Genomic DNA, 18,216 nt, shown 5'->3' with positions numbered 1-18,216 from the left:
TCTTTGCAGCTTTTAAAGGAAACTAGGGATCTCCATCACTTCTACTTAAATACACAATTTTGTTTTCAAAATTAAACATTAAAGAGTTGATGGTTTTAAGAGAAGATTTTGTTTTGTACTTATTTCTATATTCTACACAATAAATTTATACACCTTGCTTTTTGTTTAAAAGAGGGCACATGAATTCAAAAACATTGGCCACCAGACAAATAGTCTTCACTGCTGACTAACCTTTTCCATCAGAAGCATCACTCAGCTTTCTGTTTGTGTGTTGACTGGAAGGATTCAACATGGTAACATATCCACAAAAATGCTGCAAATCCACTTTGTCACTTAATATTCTCAATGCTTTATGAACGCCCATATTCACACGAGAGAAGTCTAGCACAGAAAAAAAAAAGTACACAAGTTTGCCTTTGCATCACTGCAAGAAGGTAGTACAGCAACCATAGTACCACTATAGTTAATATCCAGGAAGTCAGGGGTAGACTTCTGATGGCAGTTCATTTAGCCATTTGGAGATTTCCCTTCCTTCTGTAGCTCCTAGGTTCAGATATCATGATGGTGGGTATGGTATGGGAAACTAGGTAAATGGATAGCTTCTTCTTCCCCATTCCAAAAACAACATAGTACCTTAAGATACAGTGGCAAGGAGGGAAGAGAGGATGCAAGAATTAGTGGGAGCCATTTTCCACACACATCCCTTCATCTGCTAGATGGCAGAGTATAGCAGTTTCAATGCTGGGCCTCACTGATGTCCATCTCTTCCACTAAGATGCAATCTGGATCTTCCACAGTACTTTGGCCCAGAGTTTATGTGACGTACTGTACATTATGAAGCACAAGATAATACTGCCGGGCTCCCAGGTTTTGAGTCTGGTCACAGAGGAACTACTGGGTTTTGACATCCAGCTGTTGATGCCAGGATGGGGGGACCGGGGGGAGTGAGAAAGACCCTTCTGACTTTCAGCTCAAAACTTTTCACCTGAGGATCAAGGTGAAAGGATGTGGGCCACTTTGCCAAAGACCAACAAGAGGAGAAGTGAATGTAGGAAATAGCTCATTGTAAACCTAAACAAATAAACTGGATTTAGACTCAGATCAGGAAACTAATGGATGGTTTATGTTGGTTTGTATTTTGTCCAGCACCAATTTACAGTTACAGGTGTTAAATCTCATACTTTGTACAGAGAGAGCTCAGCTTGGAAGTACAGTAGAACCTCAGAGTTACAGACACCTTGGGAATGGAGGTTGTCCGTAACGCTGAACAAGACGTTAAGGACTTCTGCCACTGGGAGGGGTGGGGGATTGGGGTTGCAGCCTTAGGGGTGTGTGTCAAAGCTTCTGACCCTCAGGAGCACCAGGGCTCAGGGCTTTAGACCTGGATGGACCGCGGGGGCTCGTGGCTTCAACCCTGCGGCTCCGCTCCTGGTTTTAGCCTCACAGGGGGCACCAGGGTTTGGGGCTTCTGCCCCAGGAGCAATGCCAGGGCTTCAGCCCCATGGCTCTGTTCCTGGCTTCTGCCCAGGGTGGGGGCGCGCTGGGGCTCAAACCAGCACTTCCCTGTGGGGCTGAAGCCCCGAGCCCCGGCGCCCCCCAAGGGGCAGAAGCTGGGTACAGAGTTGTGAGACTGAAGCCCTGAGCCCCAGAGCTAAAGCCCCGAGGCAGTAAAGTGTTTGCGGTCTGTCTGACTACTTCTGGTTCCACAGGGTATCCGGTTGACTGGAAAGTCCGTAATTCTGGTGTTCGTATCTTTGAGGTTCTACTGTACATGACCATCATCTTCCTCTCCACCCCCTTTAATCTTCAAAATGATTGACTAAAATAAGTTTAAGAAGCATTTCACAATCAGTAAATTTCTGCTTCACTAAAAGCAATTGTGCTTGTGCAAACCTTGAAAGTGAAGATTAGGAAATTTAAAGGGGACATCATTAACTTGGAGCTTTTAAAAAAAACAACAACACTGTGTTCAATTTTTTATTTTCTGTATTACAGTCGTGCCCCAGAGTAATAGTCAAGATAGTTTAGCTGAATGCACAATTAGGAGCTCACTAACCGCCTAGATGTTTTCATTTGGCAGTGTTCTGTAGGCATCACAGCAGTGATGAGTCTTGTGGAGAATAAGGTAGATTTAAAAGTTTTTTCAATAAACTTGCATGCGACACAAAGAGCAGCAAGGAGGTGCATGTACAAGCAATGATGGGCAATAAAAGCTGGTGTTGTCCCAGTAAGTTTATGCAGGGAAAGAAAGAGGGCCAGTAAATTAACTGGAAGTTGGGGTAATGGTCACAATAAGACTATCTTCCTCTATATTTACAGCAGCACCTTGTGGACACTATGTAAGGATCCCTTCAATTTTCTCTTCCAACTTTAATCAATAGCTAGTAACAATGTAATCCTCTGCTATTAGAAAGTAGGCATTAATATATTTAGTTTAGCCTCGTCATACAAGATAGTTGTACAATAGCACTGAAGCCTTTGTTGCAGAATTCACATTAAAGACAGTTACCTCCTTGCTGTTCTGCTTCCTCAAATGGGAAAGGAATATGCATAGTTTCCCCCATTCCGTGCATGCCATGTCCCTGAACACCAAGAAATTAAAATCAGGGAAAGAAATCCATATATACTACTAGAGCTTGCATTGATTTCTCAGTTCTATTTGTTCTCTTTTGTTTAAGAAAGGCCAAATTGGTAATGCTAATGTAACAAACAAGTAGACCAGATAAGTATGTTTATATACTGAAGATTGTGGTTAGTATTTTTAAACAAATATTAATGTAAGCAACTCAAAGTTAAAATGTAGCAAAAGAGGAACAGTTAGTTTTGTGTTTTACTAATCATAACTACAAAGTTTAGCGTCATTGTTAGTTTCAAAATGGCATCACAGCATGGAGACCCTCATCCATAGAAATACTCAAGTAATTGCTTTTCTTTTTCACGGAGGCTCTTACAGGTGAAGCATTTGGTGGTATATACACAATATGAAAGTTACTTAATGTAATCCTAACCGCTCGCTTATTTGAGTTATTACTTTTTCTTTCAGTTGTTTTCTATATCTCAAAGATTTTAGCTAAACCAGTGAAATATAAAAAAGGATTCATACACAATGTCATATTATGGTATTTATTTTACTAAAACGTTAAAGACAGATATACCTATATTTTTTTTAAAAAACCCGATGTAGTAGTTAATGTCAATAATTTAATTAAAGAACCCTTCATTTCAGATGTTTATGAAGAGCCACAGAAATGCTCTTCACACCAAAAGCAATAGTGAATTATGTTTAGCTGTTTTTGATTTAGATACAAGACGTAAACACCAAGTAGTCTCTCAAGAGGTGCTTTTTTTAGATGAGAACATTTTCAAACAGAACTACCTCTTATCACACACCATCTTGGCCTATAAACCTCAGTATTTTCCTTCACCTTGAAACTGCCTTCTTATATCCCCTACACCAGTGAATCTGCATCTCACCACTTTGCAATATTGCTCAGGTACATCACTTTCTTAGCCACACTTATGCCAAAACCCTTGTCTATGGCCTCATCTTCTCTCATCTTTAATACTGCACCTCTCTTTTGGCCTCCCCAAATCCCAGATGTCCAAGAGCCTTGGTTCAAAAGCCTTCTCATCAGTGACGCTGGAACACTTTTTATAGTGGGAGTGCTGAAATCCATCTAACGAAACTGCAAACCATGTACGCTCAAAAGCAATGAAAAAAAAGTACAAATTCCCACTCACACCACATGGGATTCTCAAGAATCATGAAATAATGCTAGCTTCCTTCTGACAGCACCAGCAAACTTTTCACAGTGAAACCTGGGGGTGCTGCAGCACCTGCCACATCCCTAGTTCTCATGCCTGTGCTTCTCATATGCCTCTCCTGACATATGAATAATCTTCATGTATCTACCTCATCAAATCCATCTCACATGAAAACCTCTTTTCTTTGTTAAAGTTGCTTAACTTATCCTCCTTTCCAGAGTTAATACAGTTAAAATAATAAGCAAAGAGTCTGGGGTATAGTTTGTAGGAAAGTCAGTGAACAAAAAGTTGTGCAAGAGTACAAAAACACCCTAAAAGTTAGTACAAAATTGTACCAAGATAAAAAGATTATATGATCAGAAAGAAATAACTTCAAATCAATAAAAAAAAAATTTAGTATAGGACTTTGAAAAAACAGGCATCTATAAAGTACAATTGTGATGCATCCCATACTTGTTGACTACATTTTAATACATGGACTACATTTTAATCCATATAACTGTATATGAATCACCCAACGGCTTTGGTTCAACATTTTAGTGACACAGTAATATACAAACTACACAATAAAGCCAGTCAAAATTTTTCTAAGTTCAAAATTTTGAAAAAAAATGGAAAGAGTTTTGAAAAAAATGTCAATTTTTTCCAGTTTCATTCAGCCACCTCTTACATTACATATAAGAAAAAATTTTACCGAAATTAAGTACATTTTATCATATTCATATAAAGTACCTGAATTAGAACGGCAGAATGTGTTAAAGCATCATTCAACATTGTCAATACGTTCGAAGTTAGGACTACTCCTGGGTCGTGACCCCAAGATGTTATTAGTAAGCGATCATAACCCTAAAAGAAACAAAATAAAAGCAGTAGTAATTGATTGTTCAAGTATATAAAAGCTAAATCATTAGGCTAATAGTAAAGTGTTACAATTAGGAAATTACTGCCAGTATTTTCAGTAATATACCATCTTATATTGTGTCATAACATCACTTTTATTCCCATGCTCCTGCTAGTGATGGAGGCAGAATTGAGAGGTTTGGGGTTTCCTAACATGCTAGTATGAACAAGATATATCTGTCACAAGTCTTTGCAGCAATGTGCAGATACCACAATGTTCCTTGAGAAAGGGAGATTAAAATATTCTCATATAAATTTGGAAGGTAAGAATATGTGGTGAGAAACTTTAAATTTGCCAGCAGTACTCAGAATGACAGTGGTGTTCTATCAACGTGAAGTATATCTTCAGAGAAAAATAATGACATGGAAGCACCTTCCTCTTCTCTAAAGATATGGTTGTGACAGAGCCTCGTTTCGGAAGATTAAAAAGTCCGAGGAATGTCTCCTGATAAAAAGTGTATATTTTTAACAAAATGACACTGCAACAAGCAATAGTGGAAACAAAACCAACAACATTTTTGCATGGTAACAAAAAAAGGGTGTGCAGATGGATAAGATGTCCCAAGAAAAAATTTATTGGTATAGAACTTGAGAATTTTTGGTACAAGGAAAGTCTGCTGTGTCAGCAAACCTCAAAACTGATTCCATAAGGAAATTTACAAGGCAGCTACATATAAACAACAACAACAAAAAAATCACACCACACATTTGCTAAGTATTGAAGCTTTGGGTTAGGCCTCACAGCTAGAATCAAGATCCAGTTTGTTAGTATTATAGAACCTCTTTGTGGACTGGGAATCCACACTCACCTGACCTTTTATTACTTTATTTTTGAGACATGACTTTTCCTCATACCAATTTTTAAACAAAAAATAGGATATAAAATGAGGGAGACAGAGCAAAACAAGATCTCTGTGTTTTCATTCCTGATGTCTACAAACACTGATGCCAGAAACTGTTGCTACTGTAGCTACATCGACGGATGCATGCATCTTTCTGTCTACCTCCACTCACTCACAAGGTCAGTTTCTTAAATGTCTCAATTCTCTTTGGGAAGGGAGACAAAGAATATATAGTCCTGTTCCTCAGTTTAAATTGATATTTGACCAGGAGGAGATGCTATAATTTTAGTTTAGCCAAGTTTACCTTGGCCATTGCAACTTCCACTACCAGGATTGTGTTTTCCTTTTAACATCTTTAACACAGACAAAATGGTAGGAGAAAACTGCCATACCTGCCTTAGTCAATCCAAACCAATATGAACACAGTCATCCTAATTTCAGAAGACATCTCCAGGTGCTTCAAAAAAATCTGTTCTGGGACCCGAACAGTCTCCAGAATAAAGGTGATCATCTTAACCATCTTCTCAAACTTTGAGAGAAGCGTGCGTGTGTGAGATTTGTATTTTGTTTTGTTTGGGGGAATGAAGGAAGAAGAGAGATCTGATTCCCTAAGGTAGAATTTTTGCACTCTGGGGTAGAAGCCTAATCTTTCTCAGCAAAGATATGCTTGCTCCTCATAAGTCTTCTGCTACTGCAGCCTCCTATGTGTCCAGACAGTACTCCTGAACAACCACCACCATCATCTAAAAAGTGTTTACTTCATATTAAGAGGAACTGCAGTATGATGCATTAAATTAAAGCTGGGGGAAGTAGCATCAAGTTTGCTGGAATGGCATTGATACAAACTGCAATGAACAGTTCCCTCATTGGGAGAAAATTCAGATTCCATTTTGGAAGGAAAAAAAAATAAAAGGCATATAAAAATGTACCTGAAAAATATCTGGAAGTTTTCTAAGCCTTGTTCCTTTAGACAGCAATAGGGATGGTGGTCCTTGACCAGTAATATGGTAAATATACAATTTGAACCAAACTGAGCTAACTTCTGGTATAGCTGGTCCAATATGCTGAAAAAAGATTAATCAGAAGATAAAAAAACATCATCATTTGAATTGCAACTATTACAAGTACAATTATAGGTTAGGAAAAAACTGCAGAACTATGTTATTTTACTACAGTTTGGTACACTTAAACCATAACCCTTACAAGCAGATGGGACTGACCTCATGGCCAGTAGCTGCAACACCTCACTATTACATGGTGAACCCAATTTTTAAAGCTTCAAACTCACCTGTCCCTTCATTCTCTGGGTATAACAGAAATGGGAAGGACACTCTTGCTTGAAAGCTAGATTTGTTAAAGTTTGCTAAAGGTACAGTACATACACAGCTATTGGACACTTGCTCAACAGAATGCTGTAAACAGGCTGTTTTATAGAGTTTTATAGAATTTGGTTACCAAGTTGTTGACATTACTTTCCCTTTTAATTTATACTGCACCATATGTCTTGCTATTCTAACTCTGACTGATATGTGAAGCTAAGTAATACACTAAGTAAACAAACTCAGGAAGCAAGATACAGTAGCTTCACAGAGGATTATATAATATCATTTTCCTAAATTTTTGAAAGCTGCTCCCCCTTCTGGAAAATTAAGCCTATGGCACCCCTTCTCCCACAGCTCTGGCGTATGTTGTGAAAGGCGTATCCATCTTAGTTTATTTACCATTCAGGATTGTTTTAGTTATTTATTTTTAATGAAAGCTGATAACCTGGAGAACACAGGAGAAGTCTTCTTACACCTTCCCCGCACTTAGTTCTTCAGGCACCCTCAGGGGGCCATGCCCCAGCATTTGGGAAACATTGCCAGAATGTATCATGTGAGGGCAAGTCAACACTTAAAACACTGTAGCACTTTAATGAAGATGCTCTAAGACAGCAGTTCTCAAACTATGGGGTGGGCCTCCCAAGGGAAGTGCGGGTATGGAGGCGAAGCTGTTTTCCTTTTTCTTTTTTAAATGAGATCATACTGTCAGCTCCAGGTGGCTGGGGCTCGTGCAGAAGGGCCGTGCATGCCTAGGAGGTGGGGATAAAGGGGGCAGCCGGAATAGAGTGTGGTACTTTAGAGAATAAATTAAGGGCTTTATTACACCACCCCTACTGTTACGGCGCAGTACCTTACTATGTGCTACTCAACATGAGTATAGGAGAGTGAAGTAGGTTCTAAAATAGTATCTCTTCTGGAAGATGCAAAATATCTATTTTGTTTCCTGGCATTTACACTGATAAGAGATTAGAAGATTTTATATCCAAAGGGCTCATAGTAAGGGAGTTCTAAGAACATGAATTCAAAATATTAAATATATATAAGGGAACATCTGTCACAGAACTTTTTAACTAGAGAGATAATTACCATGCAGACATTTAGTAAATAAATTCAGCTTAATAATAAATATGCACATTATACCTCACTAAATTCTGATTTTCATGAAACAATTGTAATATAATAATACTGTTTTACGTGCAAATCATTTAGAGCAAAAATTCTAATGAAAAAGAGCCAAAGAAAACTGCCTTTATGTTAAAAGTATTATTTCAAAAATGAAGTGCAATAATATCACAGACTCAGATTCCTTTCAAAGTGGATTTTCACCTGGGGGGTACAGCTGCTGATGGGTCGAATTTCATTGGTGAGTGGCGCCATGGAGACAAGTAGTGTATAGTTTTTGTTTAGAACTCTACTGCAGGTTGCAGGATCCAAGCCCAGCAAACTCTCACATCGTAAGAGATCCAAAGGAAAACCTAAATTAATAACATCAAAAGACACTTTGAATACAGCTAGAAAAGGAACATACACAACCAGTAACAATTCTAACATATGAATCAGAAAATAATCCAGTTCTTTCCCTGAGATATGTTGGTTCTTCAGGCTGAAAGTAGAATAGTCTAGTCTGTCATTAGAATACGGAGATACACTATTTTTACAGACCTGTTTTTCAGAGTTGAACTTTTAACATTAAGCAGCTTGGCTTTTGACTGTTTAAGCTAACTCAATATCTTAATCAGGTATTTTTGACTATGTTCTAGAAGATGTTTTATAACAAACCATTAAAATATAAAGTTAAATTGGCATCTACTCTGCTTACTCGGGAGCAAAAACATAGGCCAGAGAAAATGGAACACATAAAAAACTAGCTGTTACCTTGCTTTTTACCCAATGCTACGGAGATGGCCAATGCCAATGTTTTGGACAGGAAAGGATTATGTCTAGCACCTGGAATCCTGGAAGTATTCAAGAATACGCTGACATACTGATGTACTACTTAACTACAACCAGCAGAAGAGTTAAAATGTACATAATCTGTCAGTCAATATACATGTTCTTAAATCATTAATCTGCTCCTATATTATACTGTACATTTAATTTTCTACGCTCTTCTAAAGAATAAAAAGCACCTACAGTTCATACAGGGAGATGTTCACTCCACTGACTTCAATGGCTTTGCAGCCACTTAAGTCAGTGGTAAAGTGGGCACAGCACCTACCAGTTGTATGAAAATCAGAGCACCACTACAAAGCAGTATTTCAAATCTATGCCAACTTGGTCTCTGATAGAGAAGAATAACTTATACCTCACTGCCTACTTGACCATATGAAGAAAAGTTTCCTACTCAGTGAATTACAAGATTCAATATCTAATATTAAAGAAAAATGGCTACCTGTTCTTCAAGGCATGGGTGCAGACATGTATTCCACTCAGATGTGAGTGTGTGCCCAATGCACCGAAGCCAAAGAACTTTGCCTAGCTGTACCCACAGAGGTGGTACTTGTGCCCTATGGCCATTAGCCCCTCCCCTGGCAACTGACCCCCCCCCATAGTTCCATCCCACCAAATGTCAAGAGCAGAGACTTCGATGCAGAGGGAAGGGAGGGTGGGTTGTGAAATACAACTCAAAGAACAACAATTACAGAACTGAAAAGTAGCCATTTTTTATGTCAGTGGTTGTAGATGTGTATTCCACTCAGGCAACTCACAAGCAGTAATCAGAGGTAGGACTTGGAGTCTATTTAAATAATGATTGTAGCACTGCCTTCACAAAGTTTGTATCTAACAGAGATGCTCCAGTAACTAAATAATGTTTGGTAAAAAGTACATACAGAACCCCATATCACAGCCCAACAAATATCCAATATTGAAACATTGCTGAAAAATGCAACTGATAACACTTGGGCTCTCGTCAAATGAGCCCATAATGACTGTGGGGATGCAGACTGAGCTCCTCCGTAAGCTGCAGTAAAGCAGGAAGTTATCCATCTGGAAATAATCTCCACAGAAACCACCTGATCCTTCATTCAATCCGCACAGGAAATAAAAAGTCAAGGAAACGTCCGAAAAGGCTGTCCTCTCTAGGTAAAATGCCAAGCACTGTCCCTAACTTTGATGAACCTTCTAAGTCATCAGAAGATAACAGGGGAGCCACCCTGCATGGAGTGAACAAACATGGTGCCTCAACTGAGACCCAATATGCTGGCTGTATTGGCATTGAGGTAGGAAAAGAAGTCAGCACCCTGAGGACTGGCCAGGATATCGCATTCCCATTTGGTACTAACTCTGAAGACAGCATAGACACCAGCATAGACCACATCTTTAGTACTCATTCTAAAGATGTGGTCTGTACCATAGTCGTTATCAGTGCCAAAGATGGCAACAGTTCCAACGGACCACTCAGTACTGATAAGGGGGCAGTGCTCAATTGTCCACTGTGAGTGTTAGGCAATGCCAGCAACTGAGATGTCTCTGCCATCTCACCAGGCAGCACTGCCCATATCGATGGTTTCTGGGCTACTGAATGCTCCTGAGTAATTAGAGAACCAGTAACAGTGAGAGGCAAAGCAAGCCTGGTATTCTAGTAGCAGGGAAACAGTTGATGCTGACATTGTTGGTACCAGCATGTCATGAATGGCATTGGAGTCAACAGTACAGTGTCGAACTGATGCTGTCTTGGTAACAGAGCAGATAGCCCAGCTCCAGCTCACATCCTGGTAGATCAGTCCACACTACTCCTGGAAGAGAAGGATGAGAGCACTGGAGTAGCTGCAGTCCATTTTGTGAGACCTTTTTCTCAGAGGACCCAAGGAAGGAGAATTATCGTCTTTCTCCTGCGAGAGGCATCAGAGTCTGGCTGAGGAACATAAGCTAACTCCAGCTCTGAAGTTGTTCGAGAGCCTGGATGATCTGTGGAAGTCCCTTGTATCAAAGTGTGCCTCGTGGCCGGCACTCAAGTGCTCCGTGAGTCTCAAGTCCATTGCCATCTGCATTCTTTTTTTAAGACTCGCAGATGGAGCACCTTTCTCTAATGTACCTTTTCCCTAGCCACAATAAACATCGCATGTGGGGATCACTATTGGAAATAGCCACTCCACATAATAGACAGTGTTTGAATCCTGGTGACAGCATCCCATCAGGATGGCAAGTTAATCTAACTATTCTTAGCTAATACTAGTTAACTATTTATAACAAAAACTCAAAAGACTGAGATAAAAAACAGCATGTGGGATATACCACATGAAATGCTCCAACTCTAGTTGTGGGTAGTGAGAAGGAATGGAGGGTGTCAGGTGGCACTACCCTTAAATAGCCAGGGGATGGGCTAATGGCCACAGGATGCAAACTCTGCCCCTACGGGTACCACTATGCAAAGTTCTCTGGCTTCGGAGCACTAGGTGCACACATATACACACCTGAGTGGAATACACATCTGCAATCACTCAAAGAAGTACTAAATGTCTGCTACCAATCCATATTACACTTTTTCTATTATCTGCCATTATACCGCAGTATAAAAGATACTTGGGCCAAGTATATTGGTGTAAATCTGGTGAAATACCATTGATTCAAGACAGCAGAGCAGTACTTAGTTCACTTGCTTCCAAACAATTCTCTCTATAGAATAGAGTAATACAGCTGAATAGTATGATTCTGCTTTCCAGTGACCTAAACCAGGGAGGTACTGAGCACCTAAACATCCCAACTATGATTAGCATGGAGAATACTTAGCACCTTGTAGGATCAAGCTCTTATTTGTGTAAAAAAAAAAAAAAATCAACCTTACTGATAGATTTAGTCATCACAGAATTGCAATTTTGAGGTATATTTCAGGCCCACAGAGATAGCTGAACTAGCAGCAAGAAAAAAGTTTTGGGGGTTCATCTTGATGATGGATTTTTTGCAGTGAAGCATGTTTGGAATTTTTTTGAGGGGAGGGGGATTTTCACAGGCATAAAGGGCAACTAGGCATTCAGCTCCTGTGTGTGTATGAGGGGTGGAGGCAATGAGAGTTATGCCTAACTCCCCTCTGTGTCTTTGAAATATCTCCACTTAGTACATTTAGTCATGCAGAAATATTCCTCCTTTACTATCCTTGAATGTTTGTGGTTTGGAACCAGCTCCCTCCCACACCAGCCCAGTTTGTCCTTGATTTTGCAGTGAAATCAATCTAGTGTTTCGAACACCAATGTACTGCCATGTAAGTGACTGATGTGTCAAATGTGACAAGGATGGATCACTGGAGGCTCAAAACAGGCAGGAGTGGACTCTAAGGCTCAATTTCAGGAAAGCACTCATTCAGAAAGGGCACTTAGTGAAAAAACTCTTTTTAAAGAGAACACATGATAAACTTAACTCTGAGAGATTGGACAGTTTTCCCAAAACAGTAACTTTCACTGTACCGTTATTTGGATGTTCAGGTTGTGCAGCTTGTGCCACTAGGTCCTTGTTATGCCGCAAAAACAATATTGTGTTTCTCAAAGTAAGTGCATGATCAAAGTATCTCTGTGCCTCCCCTTCACCTGTGCTTTGAACCTAAACAAAAAATAATATGAATGTGTAAGTTGTATACTGTTTCTCTAAATACCAGTTCCACAAATACTAGATTTAGAAGTTATTACAAACATTCTACAGTCAGCATTTAAAAGGTGCAATTGCTGTGGATCATTCTTGCTGAAAAACTTCAAGGCAACAATCAGGTTAAGTGAAAGCTGGCAAAGCTTGTCAAATACTGTAATGTTAAGTATATTAGCATGACATTAAAACTGGGGGGAGGAGAGGAATCCCAAAAAATATATCAAACAACTTCAGTTGTACTGTATCATCATTGTTCAATATAAAACTTACCACTTTAGGGGCTTCTGTAAAAGGATGCTATAATAAAGTCATAGCAATTACAGAAAAAAAAATTACAAGTATATAACTGTATAGTCATCTTAAGGAATTGGTTGGTTTGTTTAAAATTATGGTAGATATAAGATCTAAAGGTTTAAAAAAAATTAAATTTTAAAACAACAGATCTGGAAAATTATGGTCTGCAAATTCCAATCTTTAATGACCAAGTTTCAAAAGCATGTGCATGCAAAAAAGTGTATGCACATTTTTGAGATACCCAAATCCAGCACACAAAAAAACAATGCTAGCACACAAGTTAGTGGTTGTGTGCACATGTATCTACAGATGCATGCACACCAGGGTTTGTGAGGTTTAGTGTATTTGCATATCTTCACTTAGCAATTACACTTTTATACATGCACTTCTGATAATGTGGCCTTTAAAAAAAAAAAAAAAGTCATTACTGGCACAGACATACAGGATAGTCTCCATTTTAAATGGGCCATGTGTTCCTACCAGTATTACAAGGGGTAACAAGAAGCTCCTAAATCAAAAGCACAAGACCAAAAATACATATCAAATACTGATAGTGTAAAACACACACAAACAAACTCTTAAGCTCTGAAAAACTTTAGACTGTATACAAGAGAGTTACCTTTTCAAGTTCCACAAGAAAACTGTCCAGAGTCTCATCTGATAATTTTCCAACTTCAAACATAGTTACCGCATGACTTTTCAAGTTCTGCAACAATATAATTCAAATATATTGTATATAAGATTGTTTTATCTTTCACAGATTCTTATCTCTGTGAGTGGGAGATTTAACATATATGTTTTTGTAAAATAAAGACAAAATTTGCTTAAACAAATGATCATTAAAGTTACTAAACAACTGAAACAAAAGGTTCTAAAATCATCAGAGCTGCATTATACTAAAAGCCAAGACTTAAAATGTTTTCTACACATTTGATCTTCACATAGACAAACTGAACAATCTGACATACTGGTGAAAGATTCCCCATCATTAGAAAGGCAGTGAGAGTTGAATCAAACAGGAAGGCAATACGCTTTGTGTGTCCACTAGACAGACTCAAGCTGCTCACGCTGGCTGTGTCAGCTAATAAAACAAAGAAAAAACTTGTAATCTTATTTGTTTTATTTAAGAATAAAGACATTTTCTTTAAGCAAGCCTTAAAATCATAGAACTAGATCTATGTATGAATTAAACAAATAAAGCATAAAGTCCACACTATGCCATCCTGAGTCTTATACATACTTCCTTGCCAATATTGCAACACTATATAACTCTCATCAAATTTTAATTTTGCAGTAATTTTATTTTCATTCAGGAAGAATTCTACTAACATTCATAATACAGATTGGTTAAAATAGCACTTTTTTGAGGTGGGGAAGGTGGGGAGATGCAACAAGAATAAAAAGTGGGAAAATAATTCAATGCCTCTCTCTACATATTCTGGTTGGGTCTATGAATAATTAGCATTTATAACCTCAAGGCATTTTACAAACATTAACTAATTGATGCTAATATATCAATTCAATATGGGTGCTAACCTGGATCTTCTTGACTGTTGGTGTCAGTATCTGTAGCTGATGAACAAGCTTCCTGTACAGGAGTCCTGTTTTCCCCACTGTCCCATGAAAGCAGCATCTTTTGCGGATCCAAAGTACTCCTATTAACATAAAGTCTGTATCTATCATCACTGTAGCACCATGGCAGCAGCTCTGCCTGCTAATCTCATGGTACCTCACGCATGCTCAGTGGCAGATTATGAAAACCACTGCAAGTCCTATCAAAGCCAGATCAAACATCTCACACCAATGTAGAAAGCCCATCTGTTGATCCAGCTCCTGCCCTCAAACTATCCCTCAGCCAGAGACGTCTGAATTCTCCAACTGATGACTACAAAAAAGGTCAAACAGGTTTTATTTATTTCTTGATAATAAGAATGCCCAAATACTGCAAGCTGTCTTGCCAACCACAGAAATGCACCGCCGATTACAAGTACACACATCACCAGCTGCACTGAGATAGGCTGTCATGGAACTACCATGGAAATGGCTACTTTTAGTTTTTAAAATCAGGAAATAAACTTAAAAGTTCTAAAGACACAAATAAAAATACAGAATAATTACAAATTCACAGCCATAAAACATTAAAGCAAGTACATAGTCTGTGTTTCAAAACCAAGAATGAGTATTCTAAACCAAAATGCCAACACTTAAAGTATTATTTGCAGCACCTATCAGCAAATTTTACCACCAATAACCCTCACATATACCCAAGAGCTACATATATGTTATTCTCATTTGCTATATAGAAAATGAAGGAAAATAATTAAATTATTGCCAGGACCACAAAGGGAATCACAGTGCCAGAATCAAGGGTAGAATTTAAAATGTACCACCTCCCAGCTCTGTAGTCAAAACTATACTTTCCAAGTAGCTCAAGAAACATGGCAAGATACCTACTTCAGTCGATTTATGGAAGGAATGTTCCTCCATGATGAATGAAGATTTTCCAGATTCATTACTTGGCCTTTTTTGTGGGCGAAACCCAATCGACAATACATGGACACAGCATTCTGAAGAGACAAAGACACACAAGAGATCAATAAAAAACTGCTAAGTTCCACAATGTAGTTTTAGTATCTATTTAAGAAGCCATGTAGTAAAACATTGCAGGATTTTCACTTTGGACAATTAGATGCTTTGGATGAACTATTCAGACATACCTTCACCAGTGATAAGTCTATCTCTAGAACATTTGCAAGCTGAAAAATAGGAAACAGATAAGAGACAAAATAAGAATAATTGATAAGTGATTCCAGGACTCATTTGCTACTAGCCAAGAACACCTTTTCTAGTTCAAGTTGTACAATCTATTGTCATTTCACAAGTGGTTAAGAGAAAGGAAAAAGAAATGCTGAAACCTCAGTCCAATACTCCCTTCCTTAAGCAGCAAGAGATTCAGGATCAAATACTCCACTGTGTTACTCCTTGTGCAATCATTTACATCAGGGTAGACTACATGCAAAGTGGATGTAAAATGTTATCATTTCAATTAATTTATTTAAGCATTTTACACCCACTATACACTGTAAATGAGTACACAGGGCATTGGAGAATCAGGCCTACTCTTACAACCTGATTGTTTTGAGAAGGGACCATGTAAAAGTGACACTTACTCACAAAATCTACTCCCCAGGCTTTCACTGTCCCATCCATTCACTTTGGTGACAAAGATAAAAATGTAATACTTTTTACTCCTGTTAACACAACAGAATCAATCCAACTATGACAGGGGGAAGCTGGATTCTATTTTTTCTTGTGCATCATCAACTAAGTTCCAACCATAGGTTTAATCTATAAATTACCTGTGGGCAAACCCACTTAAGGAAATGGAGTTGTATATGCCCTGAACTAAGGGCATAATTCGGCCTGCAAAATCTTTATTATAAAAGATTGAAGAAGTCAGCTTGGCCATCAGGAACCCCACAATGCCTTTTTGCAATCACTTTTCCAAAGCGAAAATGCACCTCTAAGCAGAGGCAACAAAGTAAATAAGCAACCAGTATTATGAATATTAACTATTTGCAAGGATTGTTCACTAAAACTCCCACCCCATATTGTTCCTATGCACTGCTCTTTTTGCCAGGGGAAAGGTAGTACTATTTATGAAAAAACCATTGTGAGCTTTTTAATATTTTAAACAAAAGCAACTAGTACATTCCATAAAGCAATGAATATTGTTTCAAAACTCTTATCCCTAGACTCTGGAAAACTACATACAGTCCTATGGCTGTGGACATAGACACTGACAATAGGAAATGCATTTCTCCCTATCTGCCTTTCAAGTATTTCACCAGCCTGTTTCCTGGCTCTTCCAGTTTCCCTCACCTTCCTGATGCAAAAACAAGCTAAGCATTACTTACCTCTGCCACATTAGTGTGTTCATCTATTGAAACAAATATCTTGTAGAGAAGAGTTTCAAAGTAATCACCTTGCAGTCTGTTCATTACAAAACCTTCAAGTGGAGGCACTGGAAAGAAGAATTATTTTTAATACTATGGTTTAAAAGCTTTAAGTTTTCAGAATATGTTGACTGCTTAAAAGCTGAAAGATTTTTTTTAAATAACCAAACTAAACTTTGCCAGCAATGCCTCTCTGCTATGTACATCGGCCAAACTGGACAGTCCCTACGTAAAAGGATAAATGGCCACAAATCAGATATTAGGCATGGCAATATACAAAAATCTGTAGGAGAACACTTCAATCTCCCTGGACACACAATAGCAGATTTAAAGGTAGCCATCCTGCAGCAAAAAAAACCCAAAACTTCAGGACCAGACTTCAAAGAGAAACTGCTGAGCTTCAGTTCATCTGCAAATTTGACACCATCAGCTCAGGATTAAACACAGACTGTGAATGGCTTGCCAACTACAAAAGCAGTTACTCCTCCCTTGGTGTTCACACCTCAACTGCTAGAAGAGGGCTTCATCCTCCCTGATTGAACTAACCTCGTTATCTCTAGCCTGATTCTTGCTTGCATATTCATACCTGCCTCTGGAAATTTCCACTACATGCATCCGACGAAGTGGGTATTCACTCACGAAAGCTCATGCTCCAATACGTCTGTTAGTCTATAAGGTGCCACAGGACTCTTTGCTGCTTTTAAACTAAACTTTATTCTAGTTCAGACTACGGGGTAATTTACAATATTTTCCCTCGAAGTTCAGATTTATTCATTCGGTTTCTCTGGTGCCTTTCCAACTTTACACACCTCCCAAAACTTAAACACAGTTAAAAATCTAAAATCATTCTATGAAATATTTGCATTCAGCTATTTTCTAATGATATATTCTCCCACAATAGCTAAAGCCATTCTGCGCAGCTGTATCATAAGCCCCCACCTAAATCATCCTGCAGTCAGTCACCAGCCCATCCACCTGTAAAAACTCCCAGCCTACTTAAAAGGTCTATGACAGAGACTAGCTTTGTAGCATTTCTGAATGGTTAATATGTCTGGACTGTGGTGGAAAAAGGAGAGAAGTAAAGAGTTGAGGACCCAGCTACAGCTTAAGTGTCTTGCCAGGTCTAAACTGTAGCAGTGTGAGGTGGTCCCACTGTAACCAGGTCCCAAACCACTTAAACCAGACACAATTAAACCTTGCCCTTGAAATTCCATCCCAAATATCTTGGGAGCACTCAAAATAATAGTAATTGCTCCCTACATGCTGAACCCTTTATCCAGTGGACAGCCACATTCTGCAGAAGCTCAAGTTTCCACATGGTCCTGAAGTACAGCACATTACAGTAATCAAACGTTGAGGTGACAGAGGCATGAATGATGGAAGTGAATAAGCAATCAGTACTATGAATATTAACTGATCAGAAAGAAAAAAGACTTTAATATAGTTAAGTTTCTACATTTATAGTATCCATGTTAACTGCAGATACACTGAAACAAGGACAATTGTTTAAATTATACTTCAATGTCTTCATCTCCACATATGTTAAAAGCAGCTTTATTA

The 18,216-nt window shown here is 38.6% G+C and overlaps 1 protein-coding gene across 1 annotated transcript in view; it reads right to left on the bottom strand.

Moving 5' to 3' along the window:
* The window catches only part of FAM91A1 (family with sequence similarity 91 member A1), a 50,246-nt gene that overhangs the window by 13,014 nt on the left and 19,016 nt on the right, over positions 1–18,216 (bottom strand). The window contains exons 9-20 of the mRNA XM_039524600.1: positions 16,618–16,724; positions 15,418–15,456; positions 15,155–15,267; positions 14,237–14,355; positions 13,669–13,781; positions 13,320–13,406; positions 12,232–12,364; positions 8,156–8,304; positions 6,437–6,571; positions 4,498–4,611; positions 2,510–2,582; positions 232–381 (exon numbers count right to left, since the gene is read on the bottom strand). Coding sequence (XP_039380534.1) covers positions 232–381; positions 2,510–2,582; positions 4,498–4,611; positions 6,437–6,571; positions 8,156–8,304; positions 12,232–12,364; positions 13,320–13,406; positions 13,669–13,781; positions 14,237–14,355; positions 15,155–15,267; positions 15,418–15,456; positions 16,618–16,724 — 1,332 coding nt within the window. The remainder of the gene's footprint in view (positions 1–231; positions 382–2,509; positions 2,583–4,497; positions 4,612–6,436; positions 6,572–8,155; positions 8,305–12,231; positions 12,365–13,319; positions 13,407–13,668; positions 13,782–14,236; positions 14,356–15,154; positions 15,268–15,417; positions 15,457–16,617; positions 16,725–18,216) is intronic.

The sequence above is a fragment of the Mauremys reevesii genome, linkage group 2, assembly GCF_016161935.1.
Source record: "Mauremys reevesii isolate NIE-2019 linkage group 2, ASM1616193v1, whole genome shotgun sequence".
NCBI lineage: Eukaryota > Metazoa > Chordata > Testudines > Geoemydidae > Mauremys > Mauremys reevesii.
Note: the sequence above shows the minus strand (reverse complement) of the source record. Positions and strands in the feature narration are given on the sequence as shown.